This window comes from Eriocheir sinensis, chromosome 23 (genome assembly GCF_024679095.1).
Source record: "Eriocheir sinensis breed Jianghai 21 chromosome 23, ASM2467909v1, whole genome shotgun sequence".
Taxonomy (NCBI): domain Eukaryota; kingdom Metazoa; phylum Arthropoda; class Malacostraca; order Decapoda; family Varunidae; genus Eriocheir; species Eriocheir sinensis.
Genome location: NC_066531.1, coordinates 2,313,498 through 2,333,173, shown reverse-complemented (window position 1 = coordinate 2,333,173; position 19,676 = coordinate 2,313,498). Strand labels below are relative to the sequence as shown.

Below are 19,676 nucleotides of genomic sequence, written 5' to 3'. Positions count from 1 at the left end.
GTGAGATTAAGACGAAAAACACTAGGTCACAAAATCTGTCTACAAAATCGTCCTGTTACATTGGTGTCAGGAGTGGGATGCTAGGCGTTGAGATGGGTGGTAGACGAGGCTGCGAGGAGAGATTGACAGGAAGGGGAAGAACTTGTGTTAGCCTGACGATGGAACGTTTCACAGGCCTCAGATTATATTCAGTAAGTAGAAGAAAAGGACAGGTTCAAAACAAGCCCTTAAATGTAATGTCCTAAGCTTGAAAGTGAGATTTTAAGCTGGTCTCAAATCTCAAATCATACTCATTAAGAAGCAAATGTCAAAACAAGCCCTTAAATGTAATGTCCTAAGCTTGAAAGTGAGAGTTCAATCTGATCTCAAATCTCGAATCATACTCATTTAGAAGAAAACATCAAAAACCGCCCGAAAAAGAACCGCCCTAAGCCTGAACCTGATACACTAAACAGGTCACAAATTCAGAAACCAAAAACCACATCCAAAACAACAGGTATAATAAAGCCTAAAAAAATCGTTCTAAGCATGAGGTCCTTGAGCCTGTAGGGTGCGCTGAGTACGTCTGGAGGCAGGGGCGGGACAGGCCAGGGCGGGGAGGGTGTGGTTCTTTAGTGGGTCAGTGGGTGAGCGGCGCAGCCTCCCCGTAGAGCTGACTGGGGCCGCTGACTCCTCTATGTTGCTGCCGCTGCTCCCGCCCGGCGCTTGTGGACGTAAGAGGCTTGTGGTCTGCCCTTAACCCTTCCTTTCCAATGGCGCTTTCCTTCCCTCATATACATTCCCCTGTACTTAACTAACCCCCTTTTCCCTCATCCCTTCTCTTTTTCATTTACTTACAATACTTAACAATACCTTTTTTTCACTTATCAATTATACTTTGCTCTCTGTAACCTCAAAATCGCTACCCTTCCCTCATATACATTTCCCTGTACTTAACTAACCCCCTTTTCCCTCATCTCTTCTCTTTTTCATTTACTTACAATACTTTACAATACTTTTTTCACTTATCAATTCTACTTTGCTCTCTGTAACCTCAAAATCGCTACCCTTCCCTCATATACATTTCCCTGTACTTAACTAACCCCCTTTTCCCTCATCTCTTCTCTTTTTCATTTACTTACAATACTTTACAATACTTTTTTCACTTATCAAGTCTACTTTGCTCTCTGTAACCTCAAAATCGCTACCCTTCCCTCATATACATTTCCCTGTACTTAACTAATCCCCTTTTCCCTCATCCCTTCTCTTTTTCATTTACTTACAATACTTAACAATACCTTTTTTTCACTTATCAAGTCTACTTTGCTCTCTGTAACCTCAAAATCGCTACCCTTCCCTCATATACATTTCCCTGTACTTAACTAACCCCCTTTTCCCTCATCTCTTCTCTTCTTCATATACTTACAATACTTTACAATACTTTTTTCACTTATCAAGTCTACTTTGCTCTCTGTAACCTCAACATCGCTACCCTTTCCTCCTCTACTTAATAAGCCCCTTTTTCCATCTTCCCTTCACTTTTCAATTTACTTACAATACTTTACAATACTTTTTTTTCACTTATCAAGTCTACTTTGCTCTCTGTAACCTCAACATAGCTACCCCTTCCTCCTCTACTTAATAAGCCCCTTTTTCCATCTACCCTTCTCTTCTCTCATTTACTTACAATACTTTTCAATACCCAGTTTTTCATTTTATCAAGTCTACTTTGCTCTCTGTAAGCTGAACGGCGCTCTCCTTCCCTCATATACTTACATATACCCTGTAGTTAATTTACCCCTATTTTCCTCTTCCCCGCCCTTTCCTATTTCCTGTACCATTTGTTCATTTTCTTGCCCTTTTTAAATTCGTAGTTGTGTGGAGTGTAAGGCGCCTCTGCTTCTCCGTTGGGGCCACGTAGGGGATAAGTAAACGCGGGGAGTAAACACCGTAGACTTTTGACCAGCTTCCCATCACCTGCAACTTGGGTTTAGCGAGTTCACGCATTTTCTACTTTTCTTGTGTGCGTTTTTCTATTGTATTTTCATTATTCTGTTTGTCTTTTTTTCTCTTACTCTTCTTTTTGTTGTTTTTGTTTATTTTTCATCGATCCGGCAATAACTCATTTTTTTCTTTCATGAAACTTGTCTTAATCATGTTCTACCTTTAGGATGTATATTATTTCATTGTCTTTCCATTCTTCTATTGGTCTTTTCTTCGCTTTTACTTAACTTCTGTTCCTCTAAGTTCCATACACCCGTCAGCCACTTATAAGAACATAAGAACGTAGGAGTCTGCAAGAGGCTGGTAGGTCTGTACAAGGCATCTCCCTTGAACCTAAGCTCCCGTGTATCTAACCCCACCTAATATCGCTGTCCATGAATTTATCTAATCTATTTTTGAATGTGACAACTGTATTGGCATTCACCACATGACTGCTAAGCCTATTCCACTCATCCACCACTCTGTTAGTAAGCCAATTTTTGCCTATGTCCCTGTTGAATCTGAAGTTATCCAGTTTAAACCCATTACTTCGTGTCCTACCCGGTTCTCTTACCAACAAAACCTTATGAATATCCCCCTTATTAAAGCCCTTCATCCATTTATAAACCTCGATCATGTCTCCACGCACCCTTCGCCTTGCTAGAGAATGCAAGTTTAACTGTTTGAGTCTTTCCTCGTATGGCAAGTTTCTCAACCCCTGAATCATCTTAGTCATCCTCCTCTGCACCGATTCTATTTTCCCTGTAATCCTTCCTTCACTCATCCCTGCTGATCCTGCCTTCTCCCTGCTTTCCCCTGCCTTCACACAGATGCTTCCCTTGTATCAGAAACACCAACACATTCGAAGCAAAGGGAAACACTCTCTTAGCATAGTAAATCAATTTCTCCTTGGTTGGGTCTGGGAAGGATAACTGCAAGGCTAGCTGAGGAGGAGGAGGAGAAGGAGAAGGAAGAATCTGTATCTCAAGAATCATAGAGAAGCAAACATTCGGGATCTAACAGGGAAATAAACTTTAATCTGATGCCATTTATAAGTTTCACTCCACATTAGAAGCGAGGGCAGTGTGAGGGGGGACTAGACAATGTGGGAAAGTTGGTTCAGATCATACGAAACGACAAAACGGTGATTCTACTCAGCAAAGAAAGAGGGAAAGAGAAAAGGGATGAAATGGAGGTAGGGGAAGAGAGTGTCAGGGAGGAGGAGAAGGCTTCACTTGAACGCGAGTATCAGTGTGTGTCAACGATGAGGAAAGGAAAATTAGGACAGAAAGAGAGAACGAGGAGCGGAAAGGCAGGTCCAGACGAGGAAGGGAGAGAGGGGGAGGGAAGGGAAGAAGGGAGAGAGGCACATAAGGAGAGGCTAGACGGTATGGGACGGAGCAGACGGGATAGAAAGAGAAGGAAAGAGTAGAATGCACTGGGCAGAATGGAAGGATAGATTAGACAGACTGGACAAGGTTGCTCGACATTTCAGAAGACGCTCGATGTTATGGAAGAGAATAAACATTGAAAAATAGATAGACCAGATATTATAGGAAGATTATACATTACAGAAAGATTGGTTAGGGATTAGTGAATGATTTTAGACTTTATAGAGAAAAGAGGTTTGACACTAAAAAAGATAGACTAGACGTTAAATAAAAGTTAGAGATTATAGAAAGATAACTTAGAGATTAGTGAAAGAATATATACACAGAGAAGTTAGATTATAAAAAACAGAGACAAGACATTAGAAAAAGATTGACGACGTTAAAGAAAAGTTAGAGATTATAGAAAGATAACTTAGAGATTACTGAAAGAAGACAGACATTACCAAGAACCTAGACGCTATGGGAAACTCGACCAGACACATAACATCAGTCAGACACCGCGGGGTCCAGACAGCAACGGAAGTCATATTAAGTCCAGATGATAAAAGGGAGAAGGAATTTGAGGATATGAGGCGCCAGACACGTCCTTACACCCCTAAATGAGACCCATATCCTCAAACTTTTCAAGCCCCTCACACCCACAGTTGACGGGACTTTCGTAGAGGTTGTTGTGGGCGCCTCCATGGGTAGTTGTATGAGCTTAGTGATAGTTGGACAAGGCTTCTGTATCATGAATGGGTAAAAACACTCTTGATAACCCGACTTCTTTTCTTTGTAGCCTTTTAAATATAGTTGTTTTTGCTATATACCTTGGAAGACATACTTGGGAGAGATTGTAGACAGATACAGGAAGAGAAGGGAAACTATGAGGAATGGAGAGGAGGAGGAAGACGAAGAGAGGGAGAGAAAAAAGAGGAAAATTAGATTGGAGGAATGAAGAAGGAGGGAGGAATGAAAGAGAGGGAGAAAGGGAAAATTAAACAGTATTAGCAAAGAAAGGAGAAATAACTAGAGGGAAAGAGGAGATGAAGATAGAAAGAGATATATAGATGGATAGATGGACTGAAATAGACTGACGTATGGAGAGAGAGAGAGAGAGAGAGAGAGAGAAATCCATATCTTACGTATAATGCAAACTCACACGCACACGGCATCGGTTAATAGAGATGGCGCCACTATAAACACTTGCCTGCGCCATGATGGGCTGGGGCCGACTACCATCCAGACCCCTCAGGACGTAAAAAAAAAAAAACGTTCCCATAGACCATACCCAAGTAACGGACATTTTAGTGCAGGGTTCAACGCAATGCAGAATAAAAAATTTGCCAAAAGTTGAAAGGAGATTACAGAAACACGAGAATTGAACGGTTTTCTTAATAAGGTCTGGTGGACTTAGCCTCCCAGGGTTACAAAAACATATTCTTAGGTGGATGGAACGCGTACCTTTCATGGATGTAACGAATCGAGAACAGGGTTTCACTTTTGTCTAACGATGATTCACTCGGTAGCAGAGACGGGCCAAATCTGTGGCTTTACCGTGTAGCAGCGACGGGCCAAATTTGTGGCTTTACCGTGTAGCAGCGACGGGCCAAATTTGTGGCTTTACCGTGTAGCAGCGATGGGCCAAAATTGTGGCCTTACCGTGTAGCAGCGACGGGTCAAATTTGTGGCTTTACCGTGTAGCAGCGACGGGCCAAATTTGTGCCATGATATAAACCCCCCAAAATAGATGATACATAATCTGATCACAAATGCTTTGATATATATTATGAAATGGTTTGTGTGAGGGGTGATTTTTTCTCATTTTTCTCGCTTGGAGGGACCATTAAGAAACACGATCCCCGCTGCTACCGGGTTAAGAACATATGGTCTTAGGCGGTTTGCATTTTGGGTAGAACCGACAACACCAGATCAACCAAACTAACGGAGTGCCAACCCATTCAATACAGAACCCCCAACCCATGACACAATGAATGAGAAATGGATTTGGGCAGGCTGCGTTATGGGTAGAACCGGGAACAGAAAACTACCAAATCAACAGCGTGTCACCCCAGCAATTGTAGAAGAGAGCGATAGACTAGCCAGTGTAGAAAAGTAGATTTAGACATTATAGAAAGATAAACTACACAAAATAAGATAGAAGAACAAGGAAAGGCGCTATCATGAAATAAAGCGAAGGGGAGGACGTTGGGAAAGGCCTTTACTTTGCAGTGGACTATTGTAGAAATGCTAGATTGAGATAATGATACTACTACTACTACTACTACTACTACTACTACTACTACTACTACTACTACAACTACTACTACTACTACTACTACTACTACTACTACTACTACTACTACTACTTCTACCCTCCTGCCCATCCTTCGTCAGCGCCTCGTCGTGGACATCACCCTGGCACGATACTGTTCACTGCCCTGGCTCTCTGTATGGTGTATAGTGAGACCATTATTGATCACGGTCCCTCCCGCCGAAGTGTAGAAGGGGAAAACGGATGCTCGACGCTGTTTCGAAGGGGAGACCCGTGGAAAGTGGCTTGGCTATGTAGGTCTGTCTGTCCCTCTCCTGAACTCTCGCTCCTGTGTGGGTTGGGACTCTGTGTTTTGCTGTGCTGCTTCGTGTGTGTGTGTGTGTGTGTGTGTGTGTGTGTGTGTGTGTGTGTGTGTGTGTGTTCCTCCTCTTCCTCCTCCTCCTGTTAATGTTTGGAACTCTCTACCCTGTGATGTCGTTGATAGTACAACAGTTACGGCCTTCAAGAACAGATTAGACAAGTATTTTGAATCCACCCAGCTGATGTTTGTTCTTCCTTTGTGTTCCTTTGCGTACTTCATTCCCCGCCACCATAACCACCACCACCACCACCACGCATGACAAACAGCCCCCGTTGTGTATCCAGGGTTAGGGCTGAGGGCTCTGAGGCTGTTCATTGATCGCCCCCTCTATGCCATTTCGCCCTTGAGGTCACAGAATTATTCAGGCTCTAGGGAGTTCCAGTGGCTACATTATGTACAGCGGTGTGGACGGCAGGGCAGGACGAGGATTGAGGTGGAGGGGAGTGGAGTGCTTGTGAATGATGCGGCCACTCGCTGTTCGCTGGTTCGTGTCGTAGTGTGTTGGCCCGTCTCCTGGACACCTCTTTTTGGCTATTGTGATGTTAATTGTTTTCCTGTTTCCTCCTTACCTCTGCCCCGTACCTCCTCCTCTTCTTCCTTTTTCTCTTCCTCCTCCTCCTCCTTCTTCCTTTAACTCTCTTCCTTATCCATGTGTAACCTCTCCTCTTCTTCCTCCTCACCTCTGCCCCGTACCTCCTCCTCTTCTTCCTTTTTCTCTTCCTCCTCCTCCTTCTTCCCTTACCTCTCTTCCTTCTCCATCTGTAACCTCTCCTCTTCCTCCTCCTCCTCCTCCTCTTCTTCCTCCTCCTCCTCCTCCTTCTTGCATTACCACTCTTCCTTCTCCAACTGTAACCTCTCCTCTTCTTCCTCCTCCTCCTCTTCCTCCTCTTCCTTCTTGCCTTAACTCTCTTCCTTATCCATGTGTAACCTCTCCTCTTCCTCCTCCTCCTCCTCCTCCTCTTCTTCCTCCTCCTCCTTCTTCCCTTACCTCTCTTCCTTCTCCATCTGTAACCTCTCCTCTTCTTCTTCCTCCTCCTCCTCTTCTTCCTCCTCCTCTTTCTTCCCTTACCTCTCTTCCTTCTCCATCTGTAACCTCTCCTCTTCTTCCTCCTCCTCCTCCTCCTCTTCTTCCTCCTCCTCCTTCTTCCCTTATCTCTCTTTCTTCTCCATCTGTAACCTCTCCTCTTCCTCCTCCTTCTCCTCCTCCTCTTCTTCCTCCTCCTCTTTCTTCCCTTATCTCTCTTCCTTCTCCATCTGTAACCTCTCCTCTTCTTCCTCCTCCTCCTCCTCCTCCTCCTCCTCCTCTTCTTCCTCCTCCTCCTTTTTCCCTTATCACTCTTTCTTCTTCATCTGTAACCTACTCCTCCTCCTCCTCCTCCTCTTCTTCCTCCTCCTCCTTCTTCCCTTACCTCTCTTCCTTCTCCATCTGTAACCTCTTCTTTCCTCCTCCTCCTCTTCTTCTTCTTCTTCTTCATCTTCTTTTTCTATTCTTCTTCTTCTTCCCTCAACAATCTTCCTTCTTCACCTCCTCCTCCTCCTCCTCCTCCTCCTCCCGTCCCTCCCACACACCACCCACCCAGCTGACGTGAACATTGACCTAGCCTGACCTGCCCTTCGCGAGTTGTAAGCACCCACACACAAGCACTGGTCACCCACGCGTTCTGTACCCGTCACAGTGAGAACCAGCGACCCACTAACATCCCCGCATATAGAATCGTGTAAAATGGACTTCTTTCCCGAAATAGTTGTAACCGAATATAGAAGCATTTTATAGGGATGTTTGACCAGGGATGAAGGGATTTGTATTTGGGTTTTCTGCTATAGTGATTAGAACATAAGAACGTAAGGAGTCTACAAGAGGCTCGTAAGATAAGATTAACTAGCTCCCAAATAGATATCACACGAGAAGGGGACATCTAACATTGATAAAACTTTCCCCAGAGATGAAAATAGATTAGTTTGTCGTTAAGTTCAAGTTGAAGGGAAGAAAATCACTCATAAAAGGAAACATCTAACATTGATAAAACTTTCCCCAGAGATGAAAATAGATTAGTTTGTCGTTAAGTTCAAGAAGAGGGAAAAAATACACTCATAAAAGGAAACATCTAACATCGATAAAACTTTCCCCAGAGATGAAAATAGATTAGTTTGTCGTTAAGTTCAAGTTGAAGGGAAGAAAATCACTCATAAAAGGAAACATCTAACATCGATAAAACTTTCCCCAGAGATGAAAATAGATTAGTTTGTCGTTAAGTTCAAGTTGAAGGGAAGAAAATCACTCATAAAAGGAAACATCTAACATCGATAAAACTTTCCCCAGAGATGAAAATAGATTAGTTTGTCGTTAAGTTCAAGTTGAAGGGAAGAAAGTCACTCATAAAAGGGAACATTTAACATCGATAAAACTTTCCCCAGAGATGAAAATAGATTAGTTTGTCGTTAAGTTCAAGTTGAAGGCATTTAACATCGATAAAACTTTCCCCAGAGATGAAAATAGATTAGTTTGTCGTTAAGTTCAAGTTGAAGGGAAGAAAATCACTCATAAAAGGAAACATCTAACATCGATAAAACTTTCCCCAGAGATAAAAAATAGATTAGTTTGTCGTTAAGTTCAAGTTGAAGGGAAGAAAATCACTCATAAAAGGAAACATCTAACATCGATAAAACTTTCCCCAGAGATGAAAATAGATTAGTTTGTCGTTAAGTTCAAGTTGAAGGAAAGAAAATCACTCATAAAAGGAAACATCTAACATCGATAAAACTTTCCCCAGAGATAAAAAATAGATTAGTTTGTCGTTAAGTTCAAGTTGAAGGGAAGAAAATCACTCATAAAAGGAAACATCTAACATCGATAAAACTTTCCCCAGAGATGAAAATAGATAAGTTTGTCGTTAAGTTCAAGAAATGGGAAAAAATACACTCATATAAGGGAACATCTAACATCGATAAGAACCTCCTCCAGAGATTAAAAAAAACGATAGATTACAATTTTTCGTAAAGATCAACAAAGAAGTTAAAACATCTAACATCATCTAACATTTGCAAAACATCCCCAGAGATAAAAAATAGATTAGTTTTTTTTTCGTTATGATCCACAAACCTGATATTGAAAGTTCTGAACGCCGGAGAAGAAAAAAAAATGAAAAAAATGAAAAACAAGAGGAAAAAATTAAAAAAAGGAAAAGAAAAACAAAGAAAAAAAACAGATTGCAAGTCATGAATGCCGAAAAATAATTAAAAACTCGTCCATCTTCAAAAGACGAACAATTAAAAAAAAAAACACATTTGAACACTCGGATAAAATATTAAACACGGATCGAAGTCACGGCTCGGGCGATGACGTCACGAGTGGTGGAGGGAGCGATACCCCCCTCCCCCCCTCCTTCATTCACAGCTACAACCATTCACCAACCCAACCATTCACCAGCCAACCAACGTCTTCCTTTCCTCCCGACCGCATCCTGAAACGCTCTCGGCTCCCATAACAACCTTTTTCGCGTCCAAACTATCACTAAGCTCAGAACGCTAGCAAATGTGTATACTGGAGATTAGTCAAGTTCTAATGGGTGTTTGTCAAGTCCACGGTATAGAAGCCTTGTCAAACTATCACTAGGCTTACAAAACTACCCATGGACATACTTGAACCTTTACGAACGCCTTAGCAAATGTGTATACTGGAGATTAGTCAAGTTCTAATGGGTGTTTGTCAAGTCCACGGTATAGAAGTCTTGTCAAACTATCACTAGGCTCAGAACACTACCCATGGACATACTTGAACCTTTACGAACGCCTTATCAAATGTGGGTACTGGAGATTAGTCAAGTTCTAATGGGTGTTTGTCAAGTCCACGGTATGGAAGCCTTGTCAACCTATCACTAGGCCTATAGAACAACCCATGGGCGTACTTCAACATCTACGAAACGCTTGTCAAATGGAGGTGTGTGGGCTCAGAAGTGTTTGAGAATGTGGTCCCAGAAGTGTCTCCCGATGCGATCACTTCCCCCCATCAGCATATGACCCCCACCCACGCTCCCCCACGCCGGCACCTTCACCCACACACCCGCCAGTCAACCCCGTGCCTCCTTGCATTGAGGTCTGTCCCTCCCGTCCCCCCCCAGCCACGCCCGCCGCCCGCCCGCTACCACCCGCCACCATGTCTCCCCAGCTCCCTCGCCATTCATCAGTTCAACCACGCCTCTACTACTGTTCTGCCCCTCCTTAGCTCTGCCTCCTGCCCCCACCCCCTCATCCTTGCCGTCCACCCCCCAGCATGTCACACTAACGCACGCACGCACTCAGCCATTCCCAGTCTTTGGATGATTCTAGGAGACTACGAGAGGGCAGTATGTTCGCTTAGGGTAGATTCTAAGGACGAGGGGAAGGAAGGAAGAGGAAAAGGGGATGGAAGAAGAGGAGGAAGAGGATAGGTAAAGAAAAGAAGGTTAGGTTAGGTTAGGTTAGGTTAGGTTGGGTAAGGTTAGGTTAAGTTCGGTAAGGCTAGATTAGGTTATGTTAGGCAAGGTTAGATTAGGTTAGGTTAGATAAGGTTAGGTGGATAGGTTAGGTTAGATTAGGTTAGGATAGGTAAGGTTAGATTAGGTTAGGATAGGTAAGGTTAGATTAGGTTAGGTTAGATTAGGTTGTGTTAGGGAAGGTTGGATTAGATTAGGTTAAGTTAGGTTAGGTAAGGTTAGGTTAGGCAAGGTTAGGTTAAGTTAGGTAAGGTTAGATTAGGTTATGTTAGGTAAGGTTAGATTAGGTTAGGTTAGATTAGGTTAAGTTAGGTTAGGTTAGGTAAGGTTAGATTAGATTACGTTTGGTTAAGTTAGGTTAGATTAGGTTAGGTTAGATAAGGTTAGATTAAGCTACGTTTGGTTAAGTTAGGTTACGCCGTCAGGTCAAGTTAAGGTAGGTTAGGTCAGGTCACATCACTCTTAACAACCCTCCCTCCTTTCCCTCATTCCAGTCGAGTATTCTTTCCATCAATAAAGTCTTTTCTCTCCTTCCCTTACCCCGACCTGTCTCTTTCTCCTTTCCTCGGACTCAAACGCTCGCCCTCCCTGACCATCTCGTAGCTATGACCACCAGGGACACAGAACGCTAGATGAAGAACAGAAGAATAGCTGACGAAGACGAAGACGATGAGGTTAAAGAGGTAGAGAGTCTATTTAACATGGGAGCTCAACGGAGACGAAGCGGGTACATCCTGCATTCTTAAACATCAAGGCACCTCAGTTTCCCTGTTTAAAAGCCTCTCGTAATAGGTGCTGTGCTTTTGATGGACTCCTCTGTAATCCTAGTGATAGTTTTACACGACCTCTGAACTGAAAAATCACCCCCATGGAAACTACTTGAAATGTGAGCTTTATACGTTTCCAGAATACAGGCCCAAAGCAGACTCTCCGTGGTGACCGTCAATGGAAGTCTTACCACGAAACATAGATGCAAGCCGGGCGGGGCATTGACTGAAGAGTGGTGAATGAAGCTGCCGAGTCGCTGGTGATCGATACTAAAGCTACCGGCGTCGCTTGGGAGTATTATGAAGCCGGAATGGGTTGTGGTCGATAGGGGAAGGATGACGTGGGTTGTGGAGGGTACCAGGAGGAGGAGGAGGAGCCTGGCAAAGAGAGGGAATGGAGGGGTTGGTGGTAGGGGTTATGAACACTGGTTATAAGCATGGAGTGAGTCTAGCAGTACATGAGCTGGGTAAGGAAGGCAGGGGTTGAAGGGACACTGGTTATGACAATAGAGTGGAGTCTAGGGTAAGGAAGGAAGGGGATGAAGACAGGGGTTATGGGACACTGGTTATGATAATCTGGGGGAGTTTAGCAGTACATAACAAGCCGGGGAAGGAAGGAAGGGGATGAAGACAGGGGTGAAGGGACACTGGTCATGAGAATCTGGGGGAGTTTAGCGGTACATAACAAGCCGGGGAAGGAAGGGTTTAAAGACAGGGGTGAAGGGACACTGGTCATGAGAATCTGGGGGAGTTTAGCAGTACATAACAAGCCTGGGAAGGAAGGGTTTAAAGACAGGGGTTATGGGACACTGGGAATCTAGGGGAGTTTAGCAGTACATAAGAAGCCTGGGAAGGAAGGGTTTGAAGACAGGGGTGAAGGGACACTGGTTATGACAATAGAGTGAAGTCTAGGGTAAGGAAGGAAGGGTTTGGAGACAGGGGTTATGGGACACTGGGAATCTAGGGGAGTTTAGCAGTACATAACATGCCGGGGAAGGAAGGGTTTGAAGACAGGGGTGAAGGGACACTGGTTATGACAATAGAGTGAAGTCTAGGGTAAGGAAGGAAGGGTTTGGAGACAGGGGTTATGGGACACTGGGAATCTAGGGGAGTTTAGCAGTACATAAGAAGCCTGGGAAGGAAGGATATAAAGACAGGGGTGAGGGGACACTGGTTATGAGAATGATGATGAAGCCGAGGAGATGATAGAGAAAGAAGTAGATAGCGATGATCAAAATGGAGATGAATTAATGTACGGTAAAGAAATTGTGGTGATAGAGAAATATATACATAACTAGACACCCAGATAGATAAATAGATAGACAGATAGATAAGGAAAACAATCTTATGCAGTCTACTTAATATGCCTGCGGATAGATAAATAGATAGACAGATAGATAAGGAAAACAATCTTATGCAGTCTACTTAATATGCCTGCGGATAGATAAATAGATAGACAGATAGATAAGGAAAACAATCTTATGCAGTCTACTTAATATGTCTGGGTCTGTTTGGGTGGGAAGCGAAGGGTGTGGGCTGGTATTGTAGTGGTGTGGTCTGGTATTGTATTGGTAGGAGACTGGTGTTGTAGCGGTGTGTGTGTGGTACTGAGAGGAATAGTGGAGGTGGCCGGCTGCAGTTGGTGGTGGTGGTGGTTGGTGGTGGTGGAGGAGCGATGTGGGTCAACGCTTCCACTGCACATTGATCCAGCTCACTGTCCCCTCCTCCTCCTCCTCCTCGTCCTCCTCACCTCCATCCTTCCTTCCTTCCTTCCTTCATCATTCTTTACAATCTCCCTTACTCCCTACACACACACACACACACACACACACACACACACACACACACACACACACACACACACACACACACACACACACACACACACACACACACACACACACACACGCAATCCTTCGTTTTTTTGTGTGTTTTCATTACGGACGAGAAAATAGTCATGGACCCTCGCTCTCTCTCTCTCTCTCTCTCTCTCTCTCTCTCTCTCTCTATCTATCTATCTATCGCCTCAGTGTCAGGTTAGCGAAAATAAGTTAGAGTTTAGCAGATAACCGTAAAGAGCTGCGTGTGTGTGCGTGTGTGTGTGTGTGTGCGTGTGTGCGTGTGTGTGTGTGTGCGTGTGTGTGTGTGTGTGTAATATCGTTTATCATCATCGACATCGTAACTAATAGGTTTGGAAATAGATGCCAAAGAGAAAAGGCATAGGACTTTAATCCTTTCTATAGTAGTAGTAGTAGTAGTAGTAGTAGTAGTAGTAGTAGGGAGGGCGCGCGGGGGGGGCGTGTGTACGGCAGGAGCACGCCGCGTCGTCAAACATCGAAGTTATTGTACCGCACTGTAAACTCGGCCGCCGGAGAAACTCGCCGCGCGCGCTGGGACCCCGCCTGCCTCACCGCCCGCTGCCTGACGCATCAACCCTCTCTCTCGCTCTCTTCCTCTCTCTAATCTTCCCTTCTATTCCCATGCAGTTCCCTTCCATTGCCCTCCACTGTACCCCTTTCCCTCTTCTTCTTCTTGTTCTTCCTCCTCCTCCTCGTAATGAGCCAATAGGCTTTCTGTTGCCTGCATTTCCATGCATTTCCATGTTTCCTCTTCCTCTTCCCTATACTTCCCTTCCTTTCAGTAACACACCTATACCAGTACAATACCAGTCTATACCAATACCATACCAGTCCATACCGATACCATATCAGTCCATACCAATACCATACCAGTCCATACCAATACCATACCAGTCCATACCAATACCATACCAGTCCATACCGATACCATACCAGTCTCTTACCAATACCATACCAGTCCCATACCAATACCATACCAATAAAATACCAGTCCCTTACCAATACCAGTACAATTCCAGTCTCGCTTTATACTTAGCCTCCTCCTCCTTCTCTTCCTCCTCCTCCTCCTCCCCATCCTCATCCGCCTTCAACTCCTCCTCCTCCTCCTCCTTCTTCACCCTCCTCCTCTTCATCTTCCTCCTCCTCCTCCTCCTTCTTCTATTCTTCCTCCTCCTTACCGCCCCCTCCCCCCCGATTCCTTCCTTCATCTTGGTTCAACACACTTGCTAAGGGATAACCGTTTCATTATATAAGTATCGTGATGGGTTCAAAGGTTCGAGTCTTCTATGTAGTGCGATCAGAGTGCTTGTGTTTTAACGTATAGTGTTAAATTGTATACTTTATTTATGGTGGTGTTGTTGTTGTTATTGTTGTTATTATTATTATTTCTACTACTACTACTACTACTACTACTTCTACTACCGAGACTATTACTACATCGATGACAATACTATCTCTCTCTCTCTCTCTCTCTCTCTCTCTCTCTCTCTCTCTCTCTCTCTCTCTCTCTCTCTCTCTCTCTCTCTCTCTCTCTCTCTCTCTCTCTCTCTCTCTCTCTCTCTCTCTCTCTCTCTCTCTCTCTCTCTCTCTCTCTCTCTCTCTCTCTCTCTCTCGTGATCAATAGTTGCGGCCAGGTGGTAGGGGTGCCGGGCATAGGTGAGGGGAACAGGGCAGGTCGCGGTGGGGGGGGGGGGGGGGGGGTCGGGGGACGGGAAAAGGGAAGGGAGACTCGTGTGCTGTAGGGCGGCCCATCAAAACACGAGGCTTCTGCTGTGTTTTTAAAGGGGTCTCGGTGACGACTCTATACGGAAAGAAAGGAAAGGAACATTAGAAAGAATAGACTAGATTCCAAGAGGGGGGGAGAGGTAGGGAGAGGATGCCGGGGTAAGAAATATATTATAGAGTTGACGAGGAAGGAAGTTAAATAACAGCTCTATACGGAAGCAAAGAAAACGAGAATTGGACGGCAAAGCAAAGACTAGATTCCAAGAGAGAGAGAGAGAGAGAGAGAGAGAGAGAGAGAGGAATAGAAAATGTCAACTTAGCAACGCAGAAAAAGACTTACACAATGATGAAGCTCGATTATCTGTGACTGACAACAGGGCAGCGAACTACATGGGCTGCGCGGAGGACCTCAGCGAATTCCTTAGCGTGTGAAACCGAGGCAGAGCTTAAGAAAACGATATTGTATGACGTGATTCTGTGTTGTTTGTGTGTTTATATGTATGTGTGGGGGTGGGGGTGAGGGTGTTTGGCACGGATGAAAAGATAACTGAAATATAACGCTTGACCAATAGTAGTAGTAGTAGTAGTAGTAGTAGTAGTAGTAGTAGTAGTAGTAGAACATTTAGTTGGGTTGATATAAATAACCACAATCTTATTTAAATTCGCCATTAATATTATAATTTCATATAAATATTTTCCATTTTCATTTTCATATTCAAATTATTTTATCATTATTATTATTATTATTATTATTATTATTATTATTATTATTATTATTATTATTATTATTACTACTTATATCATTATTAATTATATTGGAGTTACAAATATAACATAAATTTAGACAAGTTTTCTATAGTATGACAACAGTACCATTAAAAGTAACAACAATAATAATAATAATAATAATAATAATAATAATAACAACAACGACAATAAAATAATTAAAAAAACATTAAATATATTGCCGTTCAGTCGCGTGAGCCACACACACACATGGGCCCCAACACGCACCGTAAAAACACAACGAGCGATGGACAGTTCACCAAGGCCAAGCGGGCGCACGGAGCGATGTACCCAGCCTATTCAATCACCACCGTTGACGTCTCCGCGGTGTGGGGTTTACCGCGGGTAGCTAGATATTAGTGGGCCGGAGTTTGATCTCGCGTCGGACCAGCTCACCCAAGTGTTCATCCTCCCTCCCCTGGCTGGTCGTTAAAATGATTCCTGGTCGACCCTGGAGGAGGTTCAAGCCCCAGAAACCCCACAGGCCCCAGCGCTGCCCGACACAATGCCCCAAATACTACAGGCCCAAGCTCTGCCCGACACAATCCCCCAGAGACTACAAGCCCCAGTAATGCCCCAGGCCCCAGCGCTGCCCGACACAATGCCCCAAACACTACAGGCCCCAGTAATGCCCCAGGCCCCAGCGCTGCCCAACACAATGCCCCAACACTACAAGCCCCAGTAATGCCCCAGGCCCCAGCGCTGCCCGACACAATGCCCCAACACTACAGGCCCCAGTAATACCCCAGGCCCCAGCGCTGCCCCACACAATGCCCCAACACTACAGGCCCCAGTAATACCCCAGGCCCCAGCGCTGCCCGACACAATGCCCCAACACTACAGGCCCCAGTAATACCCCAGGCCCCAGCGCTGCCCGACACAATGCCCCCAACACTACAGCCCCCAGTAATGCCCCAGGCCCCAGCGCTGCCCGACACAATGCCCCAAACACTACAGGCCCCAGTAATACCCCAGGCCCCAGCTCTGCCCGACACAATGCCCCCAACACTACAGGCCCCCAGCGGTGCCCGACACAATGCCCCCAACACTACAGGCCCCAGTAATACCCCAGGCCCCAGCTCTGCCCGACACAATGCCCCCAACACTACAGGCCCCCAGCGGTGCCCGACACAATGCCCCAAAACTACAGGCCCAAGTAATTCCCCAGCCCCGCCCCACACAATGCCCCTAACACAACGAACCCCAGTAATGCCCAGACCCCGGTAAAGCCCCAGCCCTCCCCCACCCAATGCCACCTTCCCTTCGTCAAGTGAAAAGCATGGGTATTGTGGAGTCTGTTGAGGAGTCTCCGCCCACCAACCATGCAATCACGCGTCCAGTATACATCTTTAGTGGGTGGTTTGATAGTTTGGTTTTATAATCGTTGCTGTTATTAGGTTATTTATTACGTATTTTGTTATCATGGCCGATGGTAAGAATGAAAATGATAAGTGATGGTAATGTTATTTGTGTTATTATTATTATTATTATTATTATATTCATTTTAATTTACTATTTTAATATCAGTAGTAGTAGTAGTAGTAGTAGTAGTAGTAGTAGTAGTAGTAGTAATTGTTGTTGTTGTATTAGTAATATTGTAGGAAGGGCAATAGTTTCGACGGGCCAAATTTGTGGCTTTACCGTGTAGCAGCGACGGGCCAAATTTTCGCCATGATATAAACCCCCAAAAAATAGATGATACATAATCTGATCACAAATGCTTTGATATATATTATGAAATGGTTTGCGTGAGTGATGATTTTTTTTCTTATTGTTCTCGTTTAGAGGGACCATTAAGAAACATGGTCCCCGCTGCTACCAGGTTAATGCTCCTATAAATGTTTTGGTCTGTATCGGTTTGGTGCTGTGAAGGTTTAGGTGAACGCCCACTTTGCCGATGTGTAATGGAGCATAGTTTTTTTTGTTTTGTTTTTTTGTTCTTCCCTTTGTTATCAATCTCTACCTACAGTAAACGTTTCTGAATGAAGGAGCAATAGAGGGAGAGTGCGTGTCTATCCTGGCGCCAACGTTTGCTGAAATTTAAGGGTCATATTTTAAGACATTTCCCGCCCAAGAACACATATTTGACAAGACTTTCGTAGGAGCTGTGGGCATTTCCAGGAGTAGTTTTATGACCCTGTTGGTAGTTTGACCCTTCCTCTATACCGTGAACCTGAAGAAACACTCAATAGAACCCGACTGACCCCTTCTTTGACCTTTAGAAATAGTTGATGTGAGTTTACATATTTGATAAGGCTTTCGTAAGAGTTGTGGGCATTTCCAGGGGTAGTTTTATGACCCTGGTGGTAGTTTGACCCTTCTTCTGTACCGTGAACCTGAAGAAACACTCAATAGAACCCGACTGACCCCCTCTTTGACCTTTAGAAATAGTTGATGTGAGTTAACATATTTGACAAGGCTTTCGTATGAGTTGAGGGCATTTCCAGGGGTAGTTTTATGACCCTGGTGGTAGTTTGACCCTTCTTCTGTACCGTGAACCTAAAGAAACACTCAATAGAACCCGACTGACCCCTTCTTTGACCTTTAGAAATAGTTGATGTGAAAAGCGAAAGTGTTTGTAACAGCGCCCTAAGGATGGAACTGTTGTCGCGGGCACGCCCAGGCTACCGGACCAGAGAGCGCGTGCCAAGTGGATCTCGTTGATGTCACTGTGCGGGGCAGGAACGGACGAGCGGCGACGGGACTAGCATGAGCCGCGTGCAATGCTGTGAGGGACGATGCCTCCCGTGAGGGCCAACGTCTCGTCGTCGCCGCCCTCGTCGTGGTGGTGAATGAGGGGGGGCGGGGCGTGTACCCTGAGGTCCCAGGAGTCTGCCGGGGCGGGCTGCGTCGGCTGCGTCTCACCCGCGATGTGTGACGTACGCGGCGGCCCGTCCCACTACCCGGCGTGCGGCTGCCTCTTCAACCATGTGGGGTCCCCTTCTAAGGCCAAGGTCATGGTGAGTGCCCGCAGGACGGTCTCCCGGGCCACACTTTGTGCTGTGTCATGTCCCTTTTTGATGCTGATATATTTTGAAATGTTTTTAATATCTCACTGACACATGAATTAAGATCCTAGTTTTTGTTATCTGTATTGTTTTGTGTGCACTGTAACACCACAACACACTCACGGCCTGCAACACGAGTCCTCACCCAGCAACACCTCACCAGAAACTTTTTGTTGTTGTTGTTGCTTATCCGACACAAGACACACGTCACCTTGTGCTCTGGGTTAACCCGGTAGCAGCGACGGGCCAAATTTGTGGCTTTACTGTGTAGCAGCGACGGGCCAAATTTGTGGCTTTACCGTGTAGCAGCGACGGGCCAAATTTGTGGCTTTACCGTGTACCAGCGAAGGGCCAGATTTGTGGCTTTACCGTGTAGCAGCGACGGGCCAAATTTGTGGCTTTACCGTGTAGCAGCGACGGGCCAAATTTGTGGCTTTACCGTGTAGCAGCGACGGGCCAAATTTGTGGCTTTACCGTGTAGCAGCGACGGGCCAAATTTGTGGCTTTACCGTGTACCAGCGATTTTTGCCATGATATAAACCCCCAAAAATAGATGATGCATAAACTGATCACAAATGCTTTGATATATATTATGAAATGGTTTGCGTGAGTGATGATTTTTTCACATTTTCTCGCTTGGAGGAGCCTTTAAGAAACATGATCCAATCAGCTACCGGGTTAAGGGGCTATCACACTGGGCAAATTTTCCGTGGATCTTCAGTCAAACCACGATTCCCGCTGGCGTGGTTCTCATATTTCCGTGGTTTTCTGACGCGTCCACGATCTTCCAAAGCTACGGTAGATTTCACTGAAGGACGACGGTATAAATCACCATCATCATCATCAGCAATAACAAGAAACAAATGAGAAACACGCTAGCAGAAATCGTGGTTTGACTGAAGATCCACGGAAAATTTGCCCAGTGTGATAGCCCCTGCCATCATCACTGTCACCTAACGAGGCATGTGGTCTTCAGGAGGGCCGCCGGAGCCCCAGCCTCACCGCCGCCGCGCACTACTCACACGCCTTGCCCGAGCACGCGACGCGAAACTTTTCCCCTCCTGATGGTAAGTGCATCCACGCGAAGCAGG

The 19,676-nt window shown here is 45.1% G+C and overlaps 1 protein-coding gene and 1 long non-coding RNA gene across 14 annotated transcripts in view; one reads left to right on the top strand and one right to left on the bottom strand.

The window, feature by feature from the left end:
• Window positions 1-19,676, top strand: part of LOC127002384 (rho GTPase-activating protein 100F-like) — a 233,284-nt gene that overhangs the window by 125,772 nt on the left and 87,836 nt on the right. For 9 of the 11 annotated variants that reach the window (XM_050868256.1, XM_050868251.1, XM_050868250.1 and 6 more), the window contains exon 2: window positions 18,126-18,537. The exons of the other annotated variants lie outside the window; for them this stretch is intronic. In XM_050868256.1, coding sequence (XP_050724213.1) covers window positions 18,370-18,537 — 168 coding nt within the window. In that variant the 5' untranslated portion in view covers window positions 18,126-18,369. The remainder of the gene's footprint in view (window positions 1-18,125; window positions 18,538-19,676) is intronic. 11 annotated transcript variants of the gene reach the window in all.
• Window positions 1-19,676, bottom strand: part of LOC127002403 (uncharacterized) — a 134,043-nt gene that overhangs the window by 33,469 nt on the left and 80,898 nt on the right. The gene's annotated exons all lie outside the window — the stretch shown is intronic.